This window comes from Acipenser ruthenus, chromosome 5, assembly GCF_902713425.1.
Source record: "Acipenser ruthenus chromosome 5, fAciRut3.2 maternal haplotype, whole genome shotgun sequence".
NCBI lineage: Eukaryota > Metazoa > Chordata > Actinopteri > Acipenseriformes > Acipenseridae > Acipenser > Acipenser ruthenus.
The window spans coordinates 31337075-31363804 of NC_081193.1; the positions used below are offsets into that span (position 1 = coordinate 31337075).

General features: G+C 35.9%; 1 protein-coding gene across 1 annotated transcript; it reads right to left on the reverse strand.

The window, feature by feature from the left end:
- Positions 1 to 8592: 8592 nt before the first annotated feature.
- Positions 8593 to 23664, reverse strand: chs1 (chitin synthase 1). The gene is made up of 19 exons (XM_059023981.1): positions 23438 to 23664; positions 21505 to 21640; positions 20940 to 21122; positions 19248 to 20290; positions 18889 to 18984; positions 18641 to 18793; positions 18146 to 18293; positions 17962 to 18027; positions 16732 to 16966; positions 16185 to 16385; positions 15012 to 15296; positions 14670 to 14849; positions 13874 to 14327; positions 12554 to 12660; positions 11976 to 12319; positions 11582 to 11692; positions 10659 to 10873; positions 10063 to 10129; positions 8593 to 9645 (listed from the first exon to the last, which is right to left on the reverse strand). Exons 1-19 carry the CDS (start codon positions 23482 to 23484, stop codon positions 9586 to 9588), a joined length of 4131 nt encoding a protein of 1376 aa, XP_058879964.1. The 5' UTR covers positions 23485 to 23664; the 3' UTR covers positions 8593 to 9585.
- Between the last annotated feature and the right edge of the window lie 3066 nt (positions 23665 to 26730).

Genomic DNA, 26730 nt, shown 5'->3' on the forward strand with positions numbered 1-26730 from the left:
TGGACTGATTGCTTTTCCACTTAACCCATGGAAATCCAAGCTTTCAAATTGTTACCACTTCACACTGAATACTCACCCAATAAACTACTTATAGCAGTTTTTTTTATCTTTGAGTAGATATTGCAGTCCATCAGACTTTGAGCAGGTCTGATATTATACAGATATCATTAGAAATCATGTCACAAGGCTTACACCGTGTAACAATTTTTTTTTTTGTTCCTGGGTAGTAAGTGTTATTTCCTAATTGCTTATGCCTCAAAAGTATAGAAAATGGCTATTATTCCCCACAAACTTTGCTTTTGTGACCAGGACAGCGATATTTAGAAATTTACCTATTTTCCAGAACATTCCAGATAGATTCAGTGCTGAGTAAACTTGGAGTAACTTCTAGAACTTTCTAGAACTTTCCAGTAATATACAGTGCCTTGCGAAAGTATTCGGCCCCCTTGAACTTTGCGACCTTTTGCCACATTTCAGGCTTCAAACATAAAGATATGAAACTGTAATTTTTTGTGAAGAATCAACAACAAGTGGGACACAATCATGAAGTGGAACGAAATTTATTGGATATTTCAAACTTTTTTAACAAATAAAAAACTGAAAAATTGGGCGTGCAAAATTATTCAGCCCCTTTACTTTCAGTGCAGCAAACTCTCTCCAGAAGTTCAGTGAGGATCTCTGAATGATCCAATGTTGACCTAAATGACTAATGATGATAAATAGAATCCACCTGTGTGTAATCAAGTCTCCGTATAAATGCACCTGCACTGTGATAGTCTCAGAGGTCCGTTTAAAGCGCAGAGAGCATCATGAAGAACAAGGAACACACCAGGCAGGTCCGAGATACTGTTGTGGAGAAGTTTAAAGCCGGATTTGGATACAAAAAGATTTCCCAAGCTTTAAACATCCCAAGGAGCACTGTGCAAGCGATAATATTGAAATGGAAGGAGTATCAGACCACTGCAAATCTACCAAGACCTGGCCGTCCCTCTAAACTTTCAGCTCATACAAGGAGAAGACTGATCAGAGATGCAGCCAAGAGGCCCATGATCACTCTGGATGAACTGCAGAGATCTACAGCTGAGGTGGGAGACTCTGTCCATAGGACAACAATCAGTCGTATACTGCACAAATCTGGCCTTTATGGAAGAGTGGCAAGAAGAAAGCCATTTCTTAAAGATATCCATAAAAAGTGTCGTTTACAGTTTGCCACAAGCCACCTGGGAGACACACCAAACATGTGGAAGAAGGTGCTCTGGTCAGATGAAACCAAAATCGAACTTTTTGGCAACAATGCAAAACGTTATGTTTGGCGTAAAAGCAACACAGCTCATCACCCTGAACACACCATCCCCACTGTCAAACATGGTGGTGGCAGCATCATGGTTTGGGCCTGCTTTTCTTCAGCAGGGACAGGGAAGATGGTTAAAATTGATGGGAAGATGGATGGAGCCAAATACAGGACCATTCTGGAAGAAAACCTGATGGAGTCTGCAAAAGACCTGAGACTGGGACGGAGATTTTTCTTCCAACAAGGCAATGATCCAAAACATAAAGCAAAATCTACAATGGAATGGTTCACAAATAAACATATCCAGGTGTTAGAATGGCCAAGTCAAAGTCCAGACCTGAATCCAATCGAGAATCTGTGGAAAGAACTGAAAACTGCTGTTCACAAATGCTCTCCATCCAACCTCACTGAGCTCGAGCTGTTTTGCAAGGAGGAATGGGCAAAAATTTCAGTCTCTCGATGTGCAAAACTGATAGAGACATACCCCAAGCGACTTACAGCTGAAAACTATGTGGAGCTGGTTCAGACTCTGGTGAAGAACTACGGCACAATGGGCTGTAGGATGTCCCTCAAAGTCCATATCCTTGATGCTCATCTTGATAAATTCAAGGAGAACATGGGAGTGTACTCGGAGGAGCAAGGCGAGCGCTTCCACCAGGATATACTGGACTTTGAACGCCGCTACCAAGGACAATATAATGAGAACATGATGGGAGACTACATTTGGGGGCTGATTCGTGAAAGTGATTTACAGTATAATCGTAAATCTCGAAAAACTACTCACTTCTAAATCTTTTGCAGTCATTTTTGTATTACTTTAGTTCAGAGTCTGAACCAGCTCCACATAGTTTTCGGCCTTGTGATTGCCCAGGAAGCCCCGAACCACTGCAACAAAGCTGTTCCAAGCCGCTTTCTCCTTACTAGTGATCTTGTTGGGGAATTCATTGCACTCCAGGATCTTCTTTATCTGTGGTCCGACGAAGACAGTGGCTTTGACCTTTGCCTCAGACAGCTTAGGGAAGAAGTCTTAAAGGTACTTGAAGGCTGCCGACTCCTTATCTAGAGCTCTGACAAATTGTTTCATAAGGCCCAATTTGATGTGCAGTGGTGGCATCAGAACCTTCCGGGGGTCCACCTGTGGCTCCCACTTGACGTTGTTCCTCCCCACAGAGAACTCGGTCCGCTGTGGCCAGTCCCACCTGTGGTAGTGCGCCTTGGTGGGACTGCTGTCCCAAAGGCAAAGATAGCAGGGAAACTTGGTAAAACCGCCTTGGAGACCCATCAGGAATGCCACCATTTTGAAGTCTCCTATGACCTCCCAGTCGTACTCATCATACTTCAAGGCATCCAGCAAGGTCTTGATGCTGTTGTAATCCTCTTTGAGGTGCACCGAGTGAGCCAGGGGAAGAGACGGGTACTTGTTACCATTGTGGAGCAGCACGGCTTTGAGGCTCCTGGATGAGCTGTCAATGAAGAGGCGCCACTCATTCTGGTTACAGGTGATTCCAATTGCCTCGAACAGACTGGTCACATTGTGGCAGAAGCAGAGCCCATCTTGACGGGTGAAGAAGCTGGAAAAAGGTTGGTGACGCTTCCTCTGATCTGCGACTTGCACACTTTCATCCAACAAGTTCCACTGCTTGAGCCTAGACGTCAAAAGCTCGGCATTGGACTTGGTGAGACCAAGATCTCTAATCAAGTCGTTGAGGTCTTTTTGGTTGGGGTAGTATGGGTTTCTCTCCTCAGCTCCACCTCTGAAATTGTTATCTGGATCTACAACGTCTTCCTCGCTCTCTGACTTGCTGCTCTCTTCTAAAGACGGCTGCTCTCTCTCCGGAGGAGTGGGCACAGGGAGCTCATGGCAGTGTGGCACCGGGGCGATGGATGAAGGAAGGTCCGGATACGTGATAGCAGGTGCATTCTTGCCAGTCTGACGTTTGGAAGGGTCCACCATGCAGAAGTAGCAGTTGCTTGAGTGGTCAGTGGGTTCCCGCCAAATTCTTGGGATAGCGAACTTCATGGCTCTCTTTTCCCCTCTGTACCATCCTACAAAAATACATTTATTTCACCCATGACTAATGTAAAAGAGATATTCGCAACATTTTTCATATATGATATATTTTTAACAAATTTTAACAAATTTTATAACATAAAATTCCGAGCAACAATTGTCCATCTTACCTTCCAGAGTTTTTTTGCAGTGCTCGCAGGTGAAATGAGGTGCCCAGGGTTTGTCTTGGTCCCCGACAGTCATACCGAAATATGCCTTGTAGGCCTCACACATCTTAGCAGATGCTTCCACGGAGTACTTTTTCGCTCTTGTCTTGATAAATTGGCCGCAGACATAGCTTGCAGCCTCTTGATGCCATCTCAGAAAAATGCAGATATGTATCCACTTAGGCAGCTGGAACTAAACTGAACTGGTGGGCTTAAGGCCCCTGTATTTATACTACTATTTATATTACTGGAAAGTTCTAGAAAGTTCTAGAAGTTACTCCAAGTTTACTCAGCACAGAATCTATCTGGAATGTTCTGGAAAATAGGTAAATTTCAAAATATCACTGTCCTGGTCACAAAAGCAAAGTTTGTGAGGAATAATAGCCATTTCTATACTTTTGATGCATAAGCAATTAGGAAATAACACTTACTACCCAGGAACCAAAAAAAGATTAAAAAAAAACTGCTATAAGAAGTTTATTGGGTGAGTATTCAGTGTGAAGTGGTAACAATTTGAAAGCTTGGATTTCCATGGGTTAAGTGGAAAAGCAATCAGTCCACCAAAACCATGTCATTAATGCTAGTATACTGGTAATTAACTTTGAAAATGTATTATATTACTGTGTATTTAAATAAATTGATCTTGCATTAAATCCATTGCTCTGCATTAAATCATATTTGCTATAAAATACAAATCATAAATAGTTCTTATTCAACAATAATTGAAAGAAAATGACCATCTGTGTGTGTGTGTGTATATATAAATATTTATATTTATATTTATATTTACTGGGCAGCAGTGTGGAGTAGTGGTTAGGGCTCTGGACTCTTGACCGGAGGGTTGTGGGTTCAATCCCCAGTGGGGGACACTGCTGTTGTACCCTTAAGCAAGGTACTTTACCTAGATTGCTCCAGTAAAAACCCAACTGTATAAATGGCTAATTGTATGTAAGATAATGTGATATCTGTATAATGTGAAATAATGTATAATGTGATATCTTGTAACAATTGTAAGTCACCCTGGATAAGGGTGTCTGCTAATAAATAAATAATAATAATACTGTACACAGTGCCTATAGAAAGTCTACACCCCCTTGAACTTTTTTCACATTTTGTTGTGTCAGTGCCTCAGAGTTTCATGCATTAAATGAGGATTTCTTTTTCCACTTATCTACACAGCATACTCCACACTGTTAACAGGAGAAGTTTTTATTGAGAAAAAAATTGCATATTAAAAATACAAAACTGAAAGATCATAATTGAAGTCTCCACCCGCCTGAGTTAATACTTGGTGGAAGCACCTTTGGCAGCAATTACAACTGTGAGTCTGTTGGGATAGGTCTCTACCAACTTTGCACACCTACAGTATATTTGGCAATATTTGACCATTCTTCTTTACAAAACTGTTCAAGCTCTGTCAAGTTCCTTGGGGAGCGTTGATGGACAGCAATCTTCAAGTCATGCCACAAATTTTCGATTGGATTTAGGTAGGCGCTCGGACTGGGCCACTCAAGGACATTTACCTTTTTGTTCCTTAACCACTCCAGTGTAGCTTTGGCTGTGTGCTTTGGGTCATTGTCCTGCTGAAAGGTGAAATTCCGTCCCAGTTTCAGCTTTCTTGCAGAGGGCAGCAGGTTTTCCTCAAGGACTTCTCTGCTCCATTCATTTTCCCTTCTATCCTGACAAGTGCCCCAGTCCCTGCCGATGAGAAACATCCCCATAACATGATGCTGCCACCACCATGCTTCACAGTAGGGATGGTGTTCTTTGGGTGATGCACTGTGTTGGGTTTGCGCCAAACATAACGCTTTGCATTTAGGCCAAAAAGTTCCATTTTAGTTTTGTCAGACAACAAAACTTTTTGCCACATGTCTACAAAATCTCCTGGGTGTTTTTTTGCATACTTCAAACAGGATGGGCTTTCTTGAGTAATGGCTTCCTTCTTGCCACCCTACCATACAGGCCAGATTTGTGGAGCGCTTGGGATATTGTTGTCACATGCACACTTTGACCAGTCTTGGCCATAAAAGCCTGTAGCTCTTGCAAAGTTGCCATTGGCCTCTTGGTAGCCTCTCTGATCAGTCTCCTTCTTGCTCGGTCATCCAGTTTGGAGGGACAGCCTGATCTAGGCAAGGTCTTGGTAGTGCCATTACACCTTCCACTTCTTAATAATCGTCTTGACCGTGCTCCAAGGGATATTCAAGGCCTTTGATATTTTTCATACCCATCCCCTGATCTGTGCCTTTCAGCACCTTTGTCCTGGAGTTCTTTTGAAAGAGTCTTTGCTTTGAAATGCACTACCCAGCAGAGGGAACCTACAGGAACTGCTGAATTTATCCTGAAATCATGTGAATCACTACAATTTAACACAGGTGGAGGCCACTTAACTTGGTGTGTGATTTTTGAAGGCAATTGATTACACCTGAGTTAATTTAGGATTTCTATTACAAGGGGTTGGACAGTTATCCAACCAAGCTATTTCACTTTTTATTTTTAATACATATTCTACAAAATAGGATAGGATGTGTAGATAAATGAAAAAAAATATATCTTTTAATGCATTTTAATTCCAGGCTATAAGGCAACAAAAGGTGACATTTTTTTAAAACCATTGGTGAACCCTTGTAACAATGTAATGAATACTTGATTTTTATAGAGAGCACACGTTTGTTGATTTGATTTACCATCCCCCAGTAAAATGTCTAAATGCAGGACACCGGTCCCCCATTGTTTTTCCACTCTCCTGATTACAGCTTAAGTGACATACGGATAAAAGCTGCACTGGCAGAGCAGAAGGACAGACCACAGCAGCTACAGAGCACGGCAGCTATAGCGAGTAGAGCAGCTACAGAGAACAGCAGTGCGGATCTTGCAGCATGGCACAAGGAGATACAAGCGGTTAATTATTTTACTCGGTTGGGAACACCCCCTTGGATTTGTAGTGTTGGTCGCCTGTAACAACCATTAATGTAATAACTAACCGATAATGTAATAATACTCTATAATGTAATATTTTTTTGCCTATAATGTAATAATCACCGGAAAATGTAATAACTTAACAAATAATGTAATAAAAATGTCTGCCCTATAATGTAATAATTTATTACGCATAATGTAATAACCTGCCAACCAATAATGTAATAACTGCCATGCCACCATTGCAAACCTGCCCCGATGAGTCATCCGTGATCTCCTAGTATTTGTCCATATAAATCTTATGATTTGTGACTGCTGTATGCCTTCCTTATATAGGCATGTGGGCAACATTACAAGAAGGTACACATTCTCTGATGGTGGAGAAAATAAGTCTTTTGTAACTAACAAAAACAAGATATTGGCATACATGGTCAGAGATGTTTTTCTGTCCAATATATAGAATGTTATCATGATGTCCGTTATAATTTTTTGTGATTGTTCTTAAATATGTGCTATGTATTTTCAGTCAAACATCATGGAGACTATTGATTGATCCAGTATAAATTGTGGTCAATAATGTTATTTCAAAATATTCTTTTTTCTTTTTTTTTTTAGCCAAACAATTCTGTTTTCATGAAATATGTGTTGAAGGTTTATAAATGATAAAGACCACCTAAGCTGTTCTGCTTCAGTTCCGGTTGCCTGTATCTATGGCCATCCATTTCACCCCTTTAATATACTTAATAGCTAATAGATACTGGTCGAACACAACTGTTTTTTTTTTTTTCTTTTTACACAGCATTGTAGCCTATAGAATAAACCATCATGTAAAATGATGGTTTGTAATACAGCTGAAGAAAAAACAAAATAGCAGCATTAATTCACAGGGATGGGTGAAGGTTCCTAGTATATATTGGTAAATGAGATCATACAAATCTTAAAATGGGAGTTTACTTCTTCCTCATTACAATACCTATTTAAATTGAGTTTAAATGCTTGCAGAGTCAATATAGTTGACAGTTTGCTGCCACTGCGGTTTTCCTTCTACCATCTGCTATTTGTAAATCCTGTAGTTTGCATACTAAGGGTAGAATGTTTGATACAGTTTCATTTTAATAGTTATAAACTTGCATTGCTTTTAAGTATTAAAAAGTACCCTGATTTTTATTTGAATGTATTTTAGATGCACTTAAATCTCTGTATTGAATTAAAACTGATAGTTTTAATCAGAATGGATTAATTGATTACTTGCCACCTGAGGTATACCATAGCAACAATTGTACCTATTTGAGAGAACGGTGAATATAGATGTTCGATTGGCTGCTGCTGTATACTTCTAATACTGTATTACTTTTAGATACTCTGTACTGCACTTCAACATATTACTACCAAGCTGAAATGTTGCTTTGATTGAAAACCATTTCATTAGATACTTGCTACTTTGAGACTCTTGGCAATAATTGTGAAACTTGTGAATAAACTGTTGACCCTGTATTACACTTTAACATACAACTGAGATGAAATGCTGCTCTGATTTGAAAACCATTTAATTAGATACTCGCTCCTTTGAGACTTTTAGCAGTAATTGTGATAAACTGTTAAATGCTATTGCTGGACTTGGTTTTGATTTATGCTGGGTACATTGTGGGAAAGACAAGCACGTTCACTACATCCACAAAGAACCTGTGTGCATAGTTTCTAATTGAGGGGTTAGAGGGTCTTACATAGACAGGGAGTGGTGTAGTTGGTACTACATTAGATACCTTTGGGTGTACAAGGGTTACAGCCTCATCTAGTAAAGGCACTACAAATAAGAGTATGCTTGTTTGAATTCTGGTTGTGCGTAGTTACTAATCTTGGCTGGGCACCAGTTTGGGAGTGTTGCATCGGCCTTTCCACTGCTGTGAGTTTTGGGAGGAAAATCTTCTGGGGTTAGTTTGCCTCACTGTGCAACAGTGCCCCCTCCCATTCTATATAAGCTGGCCGCAGGATAGATGGGTGTCTTATCTTCATGGCCTTATCAAAATGAATCATATTGGGAATGACTGTAACAGACACAAAAGCAATACATGCTGCATGCGTCTGTTGCTTTAAGTAATGATATTACCCTGGATGGCTAAAATAGGTTTCAATATAGATATCACAAATAAGTCATTCAAATAATTAAATAATTTATTATCTGTACAAAGTTTTCAAACACAATTTACAATAAGTTACCATTTGCAGTAAAACAATGAAACTAATTAAAAATAAACTGTTTAAATGCACATATATAATAGGTAAGAGAATAAATATCAAGCAAGTTAAAGTAAGCCAAAAATGTAAATAATAAATTACCAAAACCAATATACAGCTATGGCCAAAAGTTTTGCATCACTCTATAGAATTAACTCATTTTGCTTCATAAAGTTGAATGAAAACCATAATATTACGTTAACATATTGAATTACATACCGTTTTATATTTTTCCATATACTTAATGAAAAACTGACAAATGTGAATTATGTCTCAATCCTATAATTCTAGGAAATGCAACATTTTGGCCATAGCTGTACACTAAGTAAAATACATTTCTGACAGCAGGGCTTGCTTTCTGATAATCTTGCACTTGGAGTGAAATTGCTGCTTCCCCAAATGACTGACATCCTTTTCAGCCTGTAAGACTTTTGGCCAAAGCTGTAGTTTATAAATAGAGTGGTTATGAAGCACAAATGAAAAAAAAAATTCTACTGTGCAGGGACTATAAATTATACCTATTTTACCATTTATGTACCAAAATATTGATGTGTTATTCATTTGTGTGTATTGAAAGTGGAATACTATTGGAATTTTATTATAATAAATAATAATAATAATAATAATAATAATAATAATAATAATAATAATAATAATAATAATAGCAATAATAATAATAATAATAATAATAATAATAATAATAATAATAATATGTATATATTTCCAAACATGTTAAAGGTTTTTTTTTTTTCTCAATCATTATTAACTTTGGAGTAAATCTTTGAAATTCTAGAATGTTAAAGTGCAATGTGCTAGAAAGTTCAATGAAACAAGCAAATGACTGGTCCCAACAGCTAATAAAGCTGCACAGAACACATCTGTAACAATAATTCTTATTTTGTATTTTCACATCGGAATGTTGTCATCTATAGAAAGATAGGTGACAGGTCATTAGTAATTGTCAATCCATCTATACCTTCATCATCCTGTAAAAAAAAGGAGCATATCAATATTTAGGAGAGAAAACAAACAAAAAAAACACATTGAACTTTTTGGGGGACATTATTTAGTGATTATACATCAGAATTCCTCCTTATTAAAATGGCTATTGAATAGCACTGATTAGTAAACGTGAATTCAAAAGACATTCAGGATCTATTTTTATGTCTACATTCTAAAGACCTAATAATGATATGGGAATCCAACTGTATAACACTTATATTATTCCAAATAAAAAAAAAATTCCACTGTTTTGGCTATTTATAGGATAGCACTATTTGCACTGTGTAACAAATTACAGTATATCACTAGTGATACAGCAAAAATGATTTTGTATTTTCATGTATTATTTAATTAATGTTTACAGAAAACAAAGCTGGCTATGGTAGTCTAATGCCACTCACAGAATCCTTGGTATTGTATTCTTTTTCCTTACTTCTGTAGGATACCACATGGATAAGGGTATATACCCTGCAAAGGAAAACAAAAATATAAGCAATAGTCAAAAGATAGATGGATGCTGTTAGTATGGTGCTGCATATAAAGATAAAGCGGCCACAGCAGTGCAAGCACACATCTAACATGGTTTGCACATTCTCACTCTTACAGTATCTTATAAACCCCTACATAGATTAAATGATACCTTTTTAATAGGATCAGCTAAAATATACAGCATATTACAAATATCCACACATTACTAAAATAAAAGAATATAACAATGGTTGCATTAGCAATATTATATAAAGTATAAGTTGAAACTATACAGTACAACCTATCTAGACAACATACTATATGTCCCTTCATTTGGTAAAAGTAGGTTTGAAAAACCTCTATAATCTTGAAATACCAGCTTTGTTTATTCTAACAGATACTTTGAACCTTGCAATACTGGAAATAGCAAACTGATTTCGAACTAGGTCTGGTCCCTATTGCCTGCAAAAATTTTACTGATAGTGCAAAAGGGCCTTTTTAGGGAAAAGCCTGTTTGTTTTTACTATACCTGTGATACAGCATTGCCAAAAACTGTACAATAAGCAGCACTGCAAAAGTCAGCAGAAACATCAATCCGATGGGCTCCACATTGAGATATTCATCTGAGACAGTGCCATTGGGGTAGACTTTGGGAATCTTGATACTGATGGCTTCCCCAATGGCTTGAAGGAAAAATGTAGCAACCACCCAGAGGACATTGACAATGAAGTAAAGGAATGTTGCCTGTGACAGAAAATATGAAGAATTTGCATTCAGTTAATTAAAAAAAAAAAAACCTAATGTAAATATATCTATTGAACTGAGCTCTCATAAGATGGATGTAAACACTGTATTACACTTGTCAGTGCTAACATTTTTAAAATAACTTTTGCAAAAACTGTATTCCTGTGACAGAATTGGGTGCATTCCAAAATTCAGCAATGAATGTCAACAAATCAATTTGGATGATGTCACTGTTCTGCCAGTTTAAGGAAAAGTCTGTTGACTTTCAGAATAGGGGTTACTGTGACTGTTGAAATCCACCAGCTTTTCACACCACTGATTAGCGACAGGTTACAATGGCAGTTTTGGAATTTGGTGTTGATCTGTTAAAATCCAGTGCTGAATTAAGAAATGCTGTGGTGTGACACTATAAATCTGCCATAATGGGAGATAACATATGGGTTTTCTGTAAATACCACAAAAAGAGGGCTGAACATGGTGTCTCTTATATCAATAGTGCAGAGGGACTTGCTCATTACATGACATGTTAGCAGGGGATCTCTGCGGATACCACAGGTGCTGTCAAAATGTAAGTCTGGAGAATTCCAGACACTAATTTAGTAAATATAAATGATTTTAGAAACGTCTGGACTTATACATTTGATGTATGTGTTCTAACTGATTATCTATAAGTTATTGTAATATTTACACTGGTGCAATTCCGTTTACCTTGTTTCTAAGGGATTTCAACTCCCTTTGAACCTCTTCTTTATTGGTTTGGTCCTCTGACAAAGGTTCCAAGTATCTTTCAATTAACTTTATCCAAAAGACGTGTTCTTCCTGAGAAATAAAACACACAATCTTTATAAAGGAAGCTTACAAAATGATAAAGTACAGCTAATACCAAATGTGAGAATAATAACTCAATGGATACTATCTCTCTATAGCAGAAGCTTCTAAAGTCTCATGACCTAAATATGGCAGCCATTTTAAGTCACGGGTCAAAGTGAAGGTTAGAGTTTACGAGATATTAGCACATGTGATTATCATCATAGTAGTACAAAAGTGTGTGCTACATAAGGCTGGTGTTTCTAACCTAAATATCAAAGTAAAAATAACTCACATCAGATAGTTTTTCCACTTGAGGAGCCATTAGTGTTTTTTCAATAGCTGTTCTTATTCTCCTTTGCAGAATTTCCATTTCATTCATTGCCAGAATTCTTCTTGCGGAAACATTTAGGGACTCCTTCAGATCTTCTATCAAACTGTCAGGTAATATATCTTCTGGACCTACTGTGTCATATAGTTCTTGATTCAAAGTGTCTGTTAGCATGAGAACCAATTCATCACACACATCTTCGTGCCTTTCGTCTCTCAGCACGTACTTTATTTGCTCGGCCAGGTTTCTTTTCAAGTTAGCGTAAGTAAGTTTTTTTAGGAATTCTTCTTGAACAGGTTTAATCCAAACTTAAAGAAAGTGAAAAACATAGTGTTTAACATTCCAGTTTCATTTTTAAATTGGGTTTAACATTGATTGTCTGTTTATAAATAGTTTTAACAATGCAGCTCAAGGAAACCAAACATTGTATATGATGCTCCTAACAAAGTATATTGAAATCAGTTTTTATAAATTTCTTAAAATGTATTTGGATTGATTTGCAGTATGTGATGCAAAGCATTTCATACCCTGTATATACTTACCACTTTCAGGTATATCTTGAATTCCATCCTGCTCCTGCACCTGCTCCTCCTCATCCTCAAAGCGACTGTGATTTTCATTTACATTTTCATCTTCATCAGATTTTTCACTTTAACAAAATGTAAAAAATGGTAACACTTTACATTGTAATTATGTGTAAGCAGACATTTACTAAAAGCGGAGTTTCATGAGGCAAACATGAAAGACATGGTCTGCTTGTTCGATGTGGAACAGGAACAGGTTTTGGTCTTTTCGTGAAATCAGTTTGTTCTATTTTTTCTGTTCTATTTATGGCTGACAGCGATTTGGGGATGTTGTTTGTGCTTTGTGATGATTATTTTTTTCAGTCATAAAGTTCCAAGCAGTATGTATATCATATGTAATAAACTATAATATTATAATATGATTATGCATATAAAACAAATCTCGCTATACAATACAGACCATCAGAAATCCAGGCTACACTTACTGCAGTTTGCCACTATTGCAAATACAGTTGTCATTTGTCTAATATTAGAATACAGAGAATCAGCAGTACAGCAATGGCCAAATGTTTTGCATCACCCAATAGAATGAACTATTTTTTATTTATAAATCTAATGAAACCTACTGAATAATGTTACATTAACACTCCTTTGTAGTTTTCCATATACTTAACGATAAATACATGAAATACTGTACTACGTTAAACTTTTGCAATATAATTTTGTAGTTTCTTTGATTACATAAAGGTAAATAAAAGATCTAAATTATGTTCATCTATATATATATATATATATATATATATATATATATATATATTATGTCTCAATCCTAAAATTCTAGGTGATGCAAAACTTTTGACTATAACTGTACCTGCAGGGCTCCACCATGTTTCACCGTGTGGAACTGCTCCTCAAGCAGACCGGACTGTTCCACCCAACAAGAAAAAAGATAAATAAATACATTGCTTTATATGCAGTGCAGTAGTACATGATCAAATAAAAAAAAAAAAAACTAGAGCACTAGAACACTACAGTACTGTATGTTTTTTATAGCAGCATATCTTTTTTTGTAGCAAAATATCATTTGTATGGCCTTCAAAGAGATAATATTGAGTTACTATGCTGTCATACAGGGTATTAGGCGTTAAAAAAATAAATAAAAAAAAAATTACTTATCACATGAAAACACATTACTTTTCAAATCTCAAATCAAATCCAAAGAGTCATATGTGTATTTCACAAGAAATGGAAACGATAACAGTATGCAATTTGCTGCACTCGGATATCTCCGAATGAGATCGCCAAGGCTCCCTAAAACAGTCTTTATTACATATTTACCTTTCGGAACGTGCTGCCTCATTTCCATGTCGTGGGAGGGTCTGGAGTTGGATTTCTTGTAGATTATTTAGATTTTGCTGTTTGTTTAGATTTGTTTGTTGAATTGTCTGTTGGAGTTTTTGTAGGACCACATTCTCTGTCTCCTGATTGACCTCTATTTTTATATCCCAGCAACACATTGTGCACTTCTTGTCACACACCACACCCATAGTTTTCTTTTTTCCCACCTTACTGGTGGACTCTCTGGTGCCCCATGACACAATATGGAGGTTGACCAGTGAATATATAGATAACAGCAGGTACCCACTTGGGATGCAGATTACATACATCAGGCCATAAATAAGTAGACCAAACTCCTGGGGATGGAGAATCGCTGTCGTTACATATAAAATGGTGGCGGACACAAGGAACAGGCCTGATGGTGTGATAAAGGTCTTCTCCTTTACCATTTGACCTGACGAGAAATAATAAATGGTATAGTGAGGATACTATATAATGAACATACTCTGTGATTACATTTTATATATGAGATACTGCTTTGAAATAACAACAAAAAAGCAAATCAGATTTGTGCATATTTACTTCAAACATAGCATTCAATTTAAGTGGAAATCGAATACAAATCAGATGTATACAATAAATGTACACAACAAAAAATTCATTTTTAAAATTCATTTAAAAAAATAAGCCTGAAGCATTCCTTGTCATAAACAATTACTCAGTTACTAATTTTCCTTTTTATTATAACTGAATTATGAGGTTGATGTTATGAAGATGGAGCTGTGTAGAAACCTACCTATAATAGATAAGAAGGTTGCAGTCATCAGAAAGGCATACAATACACTCAGAATTGCAGCCACAGTCAGCTGGAATGAAGGTTTGGTTGTGTAGCAAATTATGATGTAGACAGCAGGAGGAATAACACTTAATACAATAGCAAAGTTTGCATCCCAGTTAAACACAAAAGAAAATGCACCTAAAAAAGATAAACAAAAAAAGTATGACAAATTAGTTTACTCTAATTGTGCCAAGTCAAGAATAGTCAATAGGACACTAGAACGCTATTTGCAAAGACAATGCTGATTGCAATGTGATTGCACTAAACTAAACTAGTAAAAAAAAAAAAAAAGTCGGTTACCTGCTATCATCAAACAAACAGAAGCAGGTCCCAGAATGGATGAACCCACTGTGAATATTTGATAGAATATGTATGCTCTGGAAATTGAGCTGTTCCTTTTAGATGTTTCTGCACCACTGTGCAGGAGGTCCAGGGTATTGGCCAGTGTTGAGGGTCCCCAGCGCCGTCTTTGGTTGTAAAACTCATTAAACTCCTGAGGGGCATTGGTGTAGGCATCAGAAGCTGCATTGTACTCAACTCGCCAGCCTTGTTGAAGAAGCAGGGTGCACAGCCAGCGATCCTCACCTTTTAGAAAAGTATTTGATAATAACACACAACATAAAGGACATATTTGAGGGGGCTGCGTATAACTATAGCACAAATCATAAAGACTTAATAACTGCTGAATTACAAAGCCATCAAGGGAGTATATGTTTCAATGAGTAGTGATATAAATATTATTCAGCTCAGCACAGAGCAACTTGCTGTATAAACGAAAGTAAAATGTACCGCACTCTATAGTGTAATGAATTGCACAAGTGGGCGGCCCCACCTAACCCACCTGACCCAGACACTGATTCGTATACCCACATACAAAATGCCATTACATTGAAATCATTAAAGAGTCAACAGTAAAAGAAAAAATTACTGAGTCTCTGTTTAATTGGTTCATAAGAAAGTGAAGATGTATTACTTTTATATTACATGATGGACCAAGCTCTTAATAATAAGCACCAATGCTGTTAAGTTTTTTTCAGTCAGTTTAAACTTTGGTTGATTTCTTTTTTATTTGTTACCCTGCACCCTACAATGACTTTTCATCTCTCTCAGTACCCCTTCCAGCTCTTCCAATAAAGTAAAAGGTATAGTCAGGGGATTACATTTCTTGCCTCATATTAGTATTATTAACAACATGGTCAAACACCCTCCCCTTCCCTCTTTAATTTAACTGCCTAATCACAACATTTTTTAATGGAACTACTTTCTCCCAGCAGATCTAAAAACTAAAACACTTCAAAAACATTTTTAAAGGAGAAATAAACACATTATATATGTAAATACATTACATATATTCATCTTCATATAGTTGTGTCCTGTAATCTTGAAGGTCAGTGAGAATGTACAGTACAGGTACAAGGAATATAACAGGATGCATTTGATATTAATGAAATAATAAAGGGAATGAAAAATCACCTTGATCATACTGGACATATTCCGAGGCTTTAGTTGCGGTAGTTGTATATCGTTTAAGAACATTGTCATCCATAAGTGCTGATCCCCTAAATAAACTAAAACATCCAGGACTGCAGAGAACAGAACCAAAAACATGCTCCGCTGTTTTCTGGAGCCAGTGGCCCACAGCATACTCAAATTTCTGATACCACACCATAGGACCTGCAAAAAGGAAACTAATGGTTCAGCAATGCAGTCTTCAAATGCATTTTGTAATAATAATGACAGAGGCAAAAAGAGATACTGTATAGTTAAAAAATGTTTTCAGAGGGTTTTTAAAATTGAAAGTACCTTATGCAGTAAGCATCTATATATATATATATATATATATATATATATATATATATATATATATATATATATATATATATATATATATATATACAGACTTGCAGATATTTATATTACAAAGCCTATACTATCACTGACTGGTTACACAGTGGTAAGAGAGCATTTCTGTTTGCTCACTTGCCCTTTTGATTCTGCAGGTAGGGCAACCTCTACATACCCATTCCAGTAGGGTGTATTCTTCCACAAGCTGCTCCTACATTTTGATACATTCGAAGCCGGTCCACCAGCAAGATCAAAGCTGATGGATGAAAGTCAGTATCCCCGTCCAATGCCATGATATATGTGTTATCATCTGATATATCTTTTCTCTTGTTGTCACTTTCATCTTGAGGCAAAATGAAGGCGTTTCCATTCATTGATACAAGACTTGCTCGACAGGGGTTAACTACTGTCTGTGAAAGGAAGAAGCAAGACAGGTAAATGAGACAACAAAAATGGCTGCCTGTAACAAGACATCTGGTTTTGTTGTTTTGGTTTTTCTGTTTACCATCAAATCTAAGGGTCATGTATAGAATGAAAACCTGTCTGTAGTGATGACTATTTCCTGTTGTAAGTCACCTGTATAAAAACCAAAAGTCTCTAAAGACCATGAGGTTTCTTGAGTGCCAAGTGTAAGCAGGCTGGACTGTAAAGTTCTTATAATCAGTGGTGCAGTCAAGCCGGAACGAAATATTTTCTGCAGGCAGCAGTGATGAAGTCGTGCCAGAACTCACATAATAAGCAAGCTAAGTCACATGACTCACATTGCCTGCACAACTGTCTGATTCAGTCAGTAGTCCTCTTGATGCAATGAAAACAGCATTAGGAACGTCTTCTATTACGAACTAAAAATGCATTCAGATTTAGGACTACAACACTGATTATACTTTTTTGGGGATTGTCTTAATGACTATGGGCTAGAACATTCTCAAAGCTCTTTACTCAAAATTAAAAAAAAGCACTGAATAAATTTACCACAACAGACAAATAAATTAAAAAATCAGACATTTTATTAAGGGCTTATAAGTGGTCTTAAGTTGTTTCTTTTTTAGAATGTATTGTCACTGATGACTTGCAGTAAATAGCATTGAGAATATTATCCTATGTTAACATGCAAACAGAATAATTCTAAAATTGCTATTGCACAGCATTTGCATTTGTATTCTGTGTATTTTTCCTGATCAATTGCTAAATAAATTAATTGCATAGCCATGTGGTTCATTGCCTGCTCAGGCAGTAGAAGACCTGGTCATTTCAATAATATTTCAATTTATGTTGATGTTTGTAATTGATTTGTTGTCACCATGTAGTCATTTTTTGTAATAACCCCATACCCATTGACCATTTATTCATATATAATGGGTATTTACATGAAATGAGGGGTAAATGAAAATAAAATGTTTATTACCTGCAATCTTTGAGGATTATTAGTAATATAGCCTTTCCATCCAAGCAAATAGTACATGTACATAATCTGAAAAAAATGGAATACAGTAATTTTCATCTTTCAAAAAATGAAAGTACAGCATAACAAGCTTTATTAAAAGCATCAGTGAACAGTGAGAGCTTTAGAGGATGTTCAATAAAGATACCTGTGACCATCTTTTCTTGTTACGGATCAACTGTTTATCCTTCAGATGTATATATAACATATTTCCTTCTGGAAGTATACAGGCTAATCGTCCTCCATATGGTGTTTCAAATATTGACACCTCATCTGGCTCCTTGTTGGTAAATACCCTATAAAATGAACAGGAAAGTGTTTACTGGGAGGTTGAGAGGAGAATACTAAATATCAAAAAAACTACGACAATGTATCTATTGTATAACTATTCCAAAAATAAACCTCAAGTGAGGAAAGACATAACTAATGAGGTATGACTATAGTTTTAATTTTCCTCACACAAAATTCAATATTTTGTATTATCAATGCAGCAGTTCCATTACATTTTCTATTTATCCTGCCAAAAAATCAATACCTATAGTTTTGAACATCTAGCCTTTCAGTATAAACTGTAATAGCTGAAACACAAATAAAACAAAAGCAAAAAATCTCAAAAGAAGATCAACATTTTTTTTTTTATTACCTGTAAACTTCTATTATAACACTGACAAGATCATTCACATATTTGTTGACATGGCAGGTATCTTTCTCAAATGAATCATCCACAAAGATATGGCATTCAAAATCAAAGTTATCTTTATGTTGTTCTTTCGCATCACCCCTATATCTGTCCAACCTAAAGTGAAAAATATAATACAAGGGTTTATGAAAAGTTAAATAACTCATTTCCTGTAAACATGAATATAAACTAATGGCACGTGGTAATGTTACCTGAACATTGATGTGAGGATCTTCAACATTTCATCGTAAGTTTCATGCCACATTGTTGCGCAGAGGTAAATTAAGCAACTTTCAACTTTTTCACCACTAAAAGATAAATAAATATTAATAGTTACATTCTCATCATAGTATTAGATATGTTATCTAACAAAAACATGAAAAGTATATTATTAAAAAAAATGGATGGGGAAAAAATAGGGTGTTACAGTTAATCCTAAAATGTATACATTTACATATTCTGGTCATGTTCTAAATTTTTTATCCAACGTTCTTTTACAATAGGTTTTTAATCACAATAAGTCAGGTTACGCTAAATATTTGTGAAAGAACACAAAATAAATTGGATGTACCTCTCCTGTTTTCTCTCTTTGATGATTTTCATCCTGGTGTTTAAAAGCAAGGACTGATCGATGAAGGCAGCTTCATAGAGTCGGCGAACAAATATCTGAGTTGTTCGTTCTATTCTCTGTAATTTCTGGGTCCAAATGTAGTATGTAGAACACAACAGCCCAACCCACCAACACAGACCTTCCAGCCCCATTACTGCTGGGCCCCAGGGTTCGTTATACCGTACTGATGTATGGCAAATGCTATTGGAGATTTCATCTAAAACCAGCTTTGAAGTGTTCATAAGTTTGTAATCATAAAAATCTAAGCAAAACCCTCCAATGGTGGCATTGACATTGTTTTCAAGGATATTGTTGAACTGCACCATAAATGATGCCACAAATGCAATGACTACCGCAGGTGTTGTTAACACAACGGGGAGAGCAAAGCTGCAGCGAACGGCATGTATTTTACAGCCCACCACCCCAAACCAGTGGCACACAGCAGAGGCAAAAGCTTGTAATAGAAAAAGGCCAACGCCTCGTTGGACTGTATCAGCTGGAACCTTACTGAAAACTGACCAATCAATACCTTCAATTGTGATATATACTGCAAACACTATGCCAATAACAGCTGTCCTCAGAATGCTAGAAATCATAAATACAAAATCTCTGAATCCTTCCAACTCTGTCAGGGCATTATCCAGTTTGTTACCAGCTTGGAATGCATTTTCCCACCAGTTAAGAGACACCAAGATGGATGCAAATATACCAAGACCAACATACAAATAGTCCTTTGAAGAATTCCCATTAGTAATAGTCGATGTTGATCGTATATAATAATCTAGTCCTAAAAGAATGTACCCGGCTAACACAAACACAACAGAACAAATTGGGAAAATTATTTTCCAAGCTTTCTTCTGTAAATGGAATGCTGCCTGGAAAATCGATGAGAAAAAACAAACGCTGCCTAATATGAATAGGCTGGTCAGAATATCAAAATGGGGCATTGCAACTAGTGCAAGGAGTGAAGTACCAAATGACACAAGGGATTCAATCAGGCATATCTAAAAAAAAAAAAAAAGAGAGAAATTGCAATTTAGAAGAAAGACAAAACACATCTTAGTAAGAAAATATACAATTTACCAAATAAAAAACCATATGAAATGCAACTAGACTTTAAAAATAATAATAAATAAGATACACAAATAAATACAGTTGAAAAATAATATAGTTAATAAATTTGGGGGAGGCTCTATCAAGATACGCTTTCCTGGTAAAAGAACAGGCAAGCATGGTAAAGCATTATATATAGGACAGCAGTGTGGAGTAGTGGTTAGGGCTCTGGACTCTTGACTGGAGGGTCATTGGTTCAATCCAGGTGGGGAACACTGCTGCTGTACCCTTGAGCAAGGTACTTTACTTAGATTGCTCCAGTAAAAACCCAACTGTATAAAAGTGGGTAATTGTATGTAAAAATAATGTGATAACTTGTAACAATTGTAAGTCACCCTGGATAAGGACGTCTGCTAAGAAATAAATAATAATAATAATAGAACACATATAAGAAATCAACCAATCACAGTTACAGATTTGTAAAAATGTCACAACAGATTTTGTTGTTTGGGCAGTCAGAACCAGTTAGTTTCACTTTACGGTTCTCTCACCAAACTGCACAAGATGACATCGACCTCCAAACACCACCATGCAACTTACCACAAGCATTGTTTTAATTTTAGGTGCCACAAAGTTCTTGAATGCACATTTCCAAAGTGATTTCAGAAATAGCAGCACATTTGGTATGGCTAAACTGCATGCCACCATAAGGAGGTGGAAAGTCCTGTCCTTTTTAATCAAAGAATTCTCACTTGCCATTGTAGTAAGAACTAGTAGGGAACCCTGTATTGAAAGAAATAAAATATTGCTATATGTTTTATAGATCCACAAACAGTAAAATACCATGCAAGTTTCATCTCCAGCTCTTAGCATTCATTCCTGATTGCATGAGTCACGTGACTGGGGAGACACAGAGATATTACTGTAGATTTCGGCATCGTTGGGAGTAAAAATATAATTATGTCAGATACTACAAGCAGTTTCTGAAATAATACCTGTTGTAAAAGTGAAGTGTAGAAACAATCCATAATAAATGTGTCATAGTTCAGGTTTATAATGAACAAAACTAGTGGGGCTCTTACATTGGCTTGTGATGTGTCATACTAAGCCAGTGAACATGGTCACTGGCTTAAATTTGCTGTGACAGATTTGAACAGAAACGTACCTTACTAAAAAACGCAGAGACCAGAACAAAGAGTCCAACAAAGAAAGCAAACAGATGCTGCAAAAAAACAAAGCCTCTTCTTTTGCGTTCTTTTTCGGCACCAATTGGATTTAGCTGAAAAGGATCCCACGTCTCTCTGCCAAAAACAAGAATCTATTCTATTAGAGATTTACATTGGGACTTCAGTGTCCTTTTTTGAGGGTCATCTTTTTTACTGTAACTGTTTCAGACATTTAAAGAGATCATGCAAAGACATAATGCACACATTAAACCTTTGAAATCGAGATCAGTCAGTAAATAGCAGTAAATAATGTTAGCTTATTTATATAACTATAAGAAAATATGATATAATTATAATTAGTGTCTAATGTTAAATACATGCTCTAGTGAAACTAGTGTCTTTACTTTTATGTTAATGTCCTATATTACATTCCAACAGAACTTGTATAACTATTTTGCTCTGCTGGTTGAATATAGAAAAAGGGGCAAGTCGTATACAGGAAATCAGGCATGTAAAGTTGTAGTCATATAATAAAAGTGGCTAAGTTAAAAGACACAATTAGGGCAAACTTGGTCCCCACATTTTTTTTTATTATTATTCATGTAGCTACTAGTCCATACTGAAATAAAAATAGGGGGCCAACTTTTCCCAAATTGTGTCTTGACAAGGAAGTAGGGCCTAAGAGTTTACATAAGATAGAAAGCAATATATATGAATATATTGTACATGGGTCAACTCACAAAATCTTTAAACTGGAGTTATCTCTACTGACTGCAGTTTCCATAACATACTAAGAGGTTGATTTCATGAAGTTACTGTACAGTGTTATACAATGCTGGGGGATACATTATCTGTTTCTGTTGTTTTAAAGAAACAGAAGTTACCCCTGGATTTAATTAATGTATTTACTGCTGCTCTGGGGTATAGTCAGACTTCTTATCCCCGCTTCTTATCCCTATGTATTTGTTTCATAAATATCACTGGCACAAAGATATAATAATTACGTTTACACCATAAGCCTGTGCTTCAAAGTGTTGTATATATTTTGTTGGATGTTCTTTTAACTGGAAGTGCCTGTACTTTTTAATCAACTAACCTGCTTTCATATTACTGAGATAACAGCCAGCAACTGAGCCAGAGTTCAACAAAAGCACAAAAAAAATACCAATTCAAATTAATTTCTGCCTATTGAGTTATACAATTTGATACAGTGACTATTTTTCTTGCTCCAGCAAACTAACTTGAAAAACTACTTAGTTACTCAAAAGAATGAGTGTAAAAGAAGAAAAATGTCCATTAAACAACATAGTTAAGACTATGATATATGAAAAGCATTTTCAAATCATAAACACATCATTTTAACCAATGCAGACACATCTGGCTTATAAACAGTTCAAAATTGATATAGGTACTGTAAAAGGAATTGGATGGGTATTTTTACAGCAGGTTGATACCTTGGTTTCTGGGTACCTTTCTCCAAAGCAAGCAAGATGTGAGACTATTTTGAGCTATACAAAGTTTTGGTTTTTTTTCAGTTGTTTGGAATCAAATGGATAATTAAAAGTCCACCCAACAAACAAACAAACAAACAAACAAACAAACGTTATTCAAAATATAATTATAATAAATAAATAAATACAAATGTGTAATGGAATTCTACTTCAGGTTTTATTAATCCATTGAAATTTATATTTTTAAATTTATAATTATAAATAAATATGTATAATTGTGTCAAACAAATTAATTATTATATACTTTTCTATAATTTATATCAGGGAATGATATTAAATTATTTTATAACACAGTAAGAACAAAAGAAGACATTTATGAGCATTGCGCTACTGTACAGCAGTATAACATAAATGTTTTATTTTATTAAATAAAAATTCCCAAATTATATCACAACAACGAAAAGGTGAAACAGCAACTCACTCATGTCTTTTTTCTCTTTTTTGTGATCTATCTTTTTGCTCCTCCATTTTTGATAAGAATTAGATGGATTCCAAGAAATAAATCCGGACGACTGTAGATGTACAGGAGGTCTTGTTCCAATTAAACATCAGCTGCTTGACTCTCGTCTTTATCAGTGTGTTCCTTTGAGTCCATCCCTAATCAAAGTGCATTTTATTGTATGGCAAGTGTTTACATGCTAATAAAGGGTTGATGGGCGGGGGGGGGGGGGGGGGGCATGTGCTCTGTTGGTTATTAAAAAGATGCAACAAAATCCCAGTCTACACTGTAAAAGAATAAGGGACTTTGGTCAAATAAAATTTGAGCTAACATTTACAGTATAGGGGTATGATTCCCCAGCCCAGAGACAGTTGGTTTCCTCAAGTCTGGATAATGTGCACTTTCCCTATGCTGAAGAAAAGTTTTGCTTTGTGAAAAGTTCCCTGGTCCATTTAGTATAGTCCCATTCTTTTATTCCTGCAAATTCCTGCAGTTGATTTATTCTGTGTAGGTCTACAGTAGAGCCATGACTGTCATTATTCTTACCTTTCTGAACAGATCTAGACACTGTAACATAACCTGCAAAAACAGCAATATAATACCTGTGATACACATTTGAACTGAACTAATAGTTCCTCCATTAAGACTCTGTGGAACAAAGTGATAAACAACTAGCCTATTCTAACCTGAATGGCAAGATGGTTGGCCATCAGTTAAACTTCATCAGTTAAACAATACATTCATAATTTCTCCTTTCATTCACATCCTTTCTCTTGCACAGCGATTTTCTTTTAGTTTTATTAAGTGTCTGTCAGACATATTCTACCACTGAGTGATGTATTGCCTTTTTACAAACAAAAGAACACATCTCTCCAAAGGGCATATGAAGATATATTCATAAAATGAGACACAATTAATAATAATAAAAAAAAAAAAATACATATGACAAATAAGGGTAGGGCAGTAACACACCTGAAACTATTGATATCCACAACAAATTACAAGTCATTAGGCAGAATTGGACCCTTGATAAGGAATAGTTAATAGTCATAGTTTTAAAAGTTTCTGGTAGGTATGGCAGTCAGTGCTTGGCACGCATCAATAATTAATTATAAGGCGTTTCTAGACTGCAGATGTCATGTACACACACATTAGGCAGAAACTGAAAATTGAGCATTAAAAAAAATATATATATATAATTTCTATTAAACATTTTCGTAGACATAAAGTACAGATATCCAATTAAACCTTGGAATGCTTTTTTAAATTTTATAATGCAATATTCAAAATTCTAAAGCTACGGGTAATATATATATATATATATATATATATATATATATATATATATATATATATATATATATATATATATATATATATATGTGTGTGTGTGTGTGTGTGTGTGTGTGTAAGATATAAACCACGACGGGCCGTGCGGTTCCCATGATATATACTGTGCCTGGGGTGGCATATATCGTCAGAACTGCAAGGCCCGAAGTGGTTCATACCGCTTATAACACGGCTACCTGTCATTTGGAGGAATTCAAATAATAAAAAATAATGAAAACACATTTGAAGTTAAGACAAAACCAGTAACTTATATTGTGTATATATCCACAGTGTAATATAGTCCCACATTTAATTTAATTTAATTTATTGTTCACTTATTAAAAATAAATTGCAGGTCTCTGTTTATTGTGAATGTATGCATCAAAAGTGGCATCTTGAAACTAGAGGACTAAGCACAAGCTAATGATGTTGATGGTCTGGGTGAAGTTTCATATAACACTGAGGAAGGCAGGAGAGCAGCTGTGATGGATGCTGAAGCTGGATCTTGAGGTGATTTTATGATCTTGTTATAGGCGAGACACACATATTCAAGTCTGTTTTCATCCTTTCAGAAATCAAAAGATGTTTTTGTTAGTTGTCGAACACCCTTGTGTCCATGTCGTGCCAGATTAAGTTTAAGATCAAACCAGACTTTACGCACCAATCCGACCGTGGTGTCAGGGGATAGTGCCTCGGTTTCCCACAGACGCTTCAAATCCAGGCTGGTAATTTGGTGGGTGGTGTCTGTCCTTGTCTGCCTGCTTTTCTAAAAGTTTTCTTGACTGACATGAGTACATTATTGCTGGTTTTAAACTCGCTGTCAGCAGAGATGTTGACACTTCTACTGTTAAAATATCTATTTAGTCCACCTCAGGGTTATAAAACTGGAGACTGAATACTGGTCCCCATTGAACTTCTTGTACTGGCATAAAATCCCCTTTAATGTTGTTGAGATTTCTGGATTTATTTCCTTAAAATGAATGTCCATATTTTTTTCTTTAAGTACATTAACAGCCCATGCTGTCTTTTTTTTTTGTGTTTTTTCAATCTTAGTTTTCTTCTATTTCATTTAGTTGTTCCTCATCTACTGTTAATGTGTCTGCTCTTGACAGAAGCTGGTGCAATTATTTTATTTATTTATTGTTTTTCAGATGGACTGCTGTCTTCACTCAGCATGTTGGTGTTGTACCAGTTATCTGTTTTCATCCCCAAATATATTATAGGATATCGGTGGAATGTCACCCATTTTTGGCAGTGGTTTTGTAACTAATAACAAATAAAATGGCAGTTTGTCATGGAATTTAGAATGCAGTGGTGCGTAATGATTTATTCAGTGTGAAGCAGCTCATTAATATGCAAGCCATGTTATTAGGGCTGTGAAGCGATTAAAAAAATGAATCGCCATTAAACTCAGTTAAAAATTTTAATCTCAGTTAATCTTGGTCTTAATCGCATATTTAATTGATACAATTACTGCATCTTTATTACTGATGCTATTATTATTATTATTATTATTATTATTATTATTATTATTATTATTATTTTAAAGTTCTTCTTATTGCCTATAAGGCCTTACATGGTCTTGGACCTTCTTATATTCAAGATCTGATGATCCTAGTCATTCCCTGAGAAAATGCTAATCTTCTGACATTTAGTTATAATGCCCCTCGTCTTTGGAACTTGGTCCCGATTCATATCAGGAATGCTAGCACAACTGAATCTTTTAAATCCTGTTTGAAAACCTATTTCTTTGGGTTTGTTTATTTGTAGCTGGGTTATATAGACGCATATTGGGACAATTGCAACGAACATTCAGAGTTCGTACGCATCAAGCATACTAAATTGTGGACTAGCTGTTATGGTACTTTCCTGGGGATCATCCTCAGCTGCTGATTAAGTTAGTTCCAATTGCAACGAACAAAGGAGTTGGGGATCAGCTGATCCTC

Bases quoted from the DNA above. Each gene is read 5' to 3' on its own strand.
- chs1 (XM_059023981.1), bottom strand. From the start codon at position 23,484: ATGGAGGAGCAAAAAGATAGATCACAAAAAAGAGAAAAAAGACATGA. The intron at 18,794-18,888 runs GTAACATTACCA...TTTTCACTTTAG, and splicing joins ATCCTCACATCAATGTTCAG to GTTGGACAGATATAGGGGTG. The intron at 14,328-14,669 runs GTAGGTTTCTAC...ATTTCTCGTCAG, and splicing joins AACCTTCTTATCTATTATAG to GTCAAATGGTAAAGGAGAAG.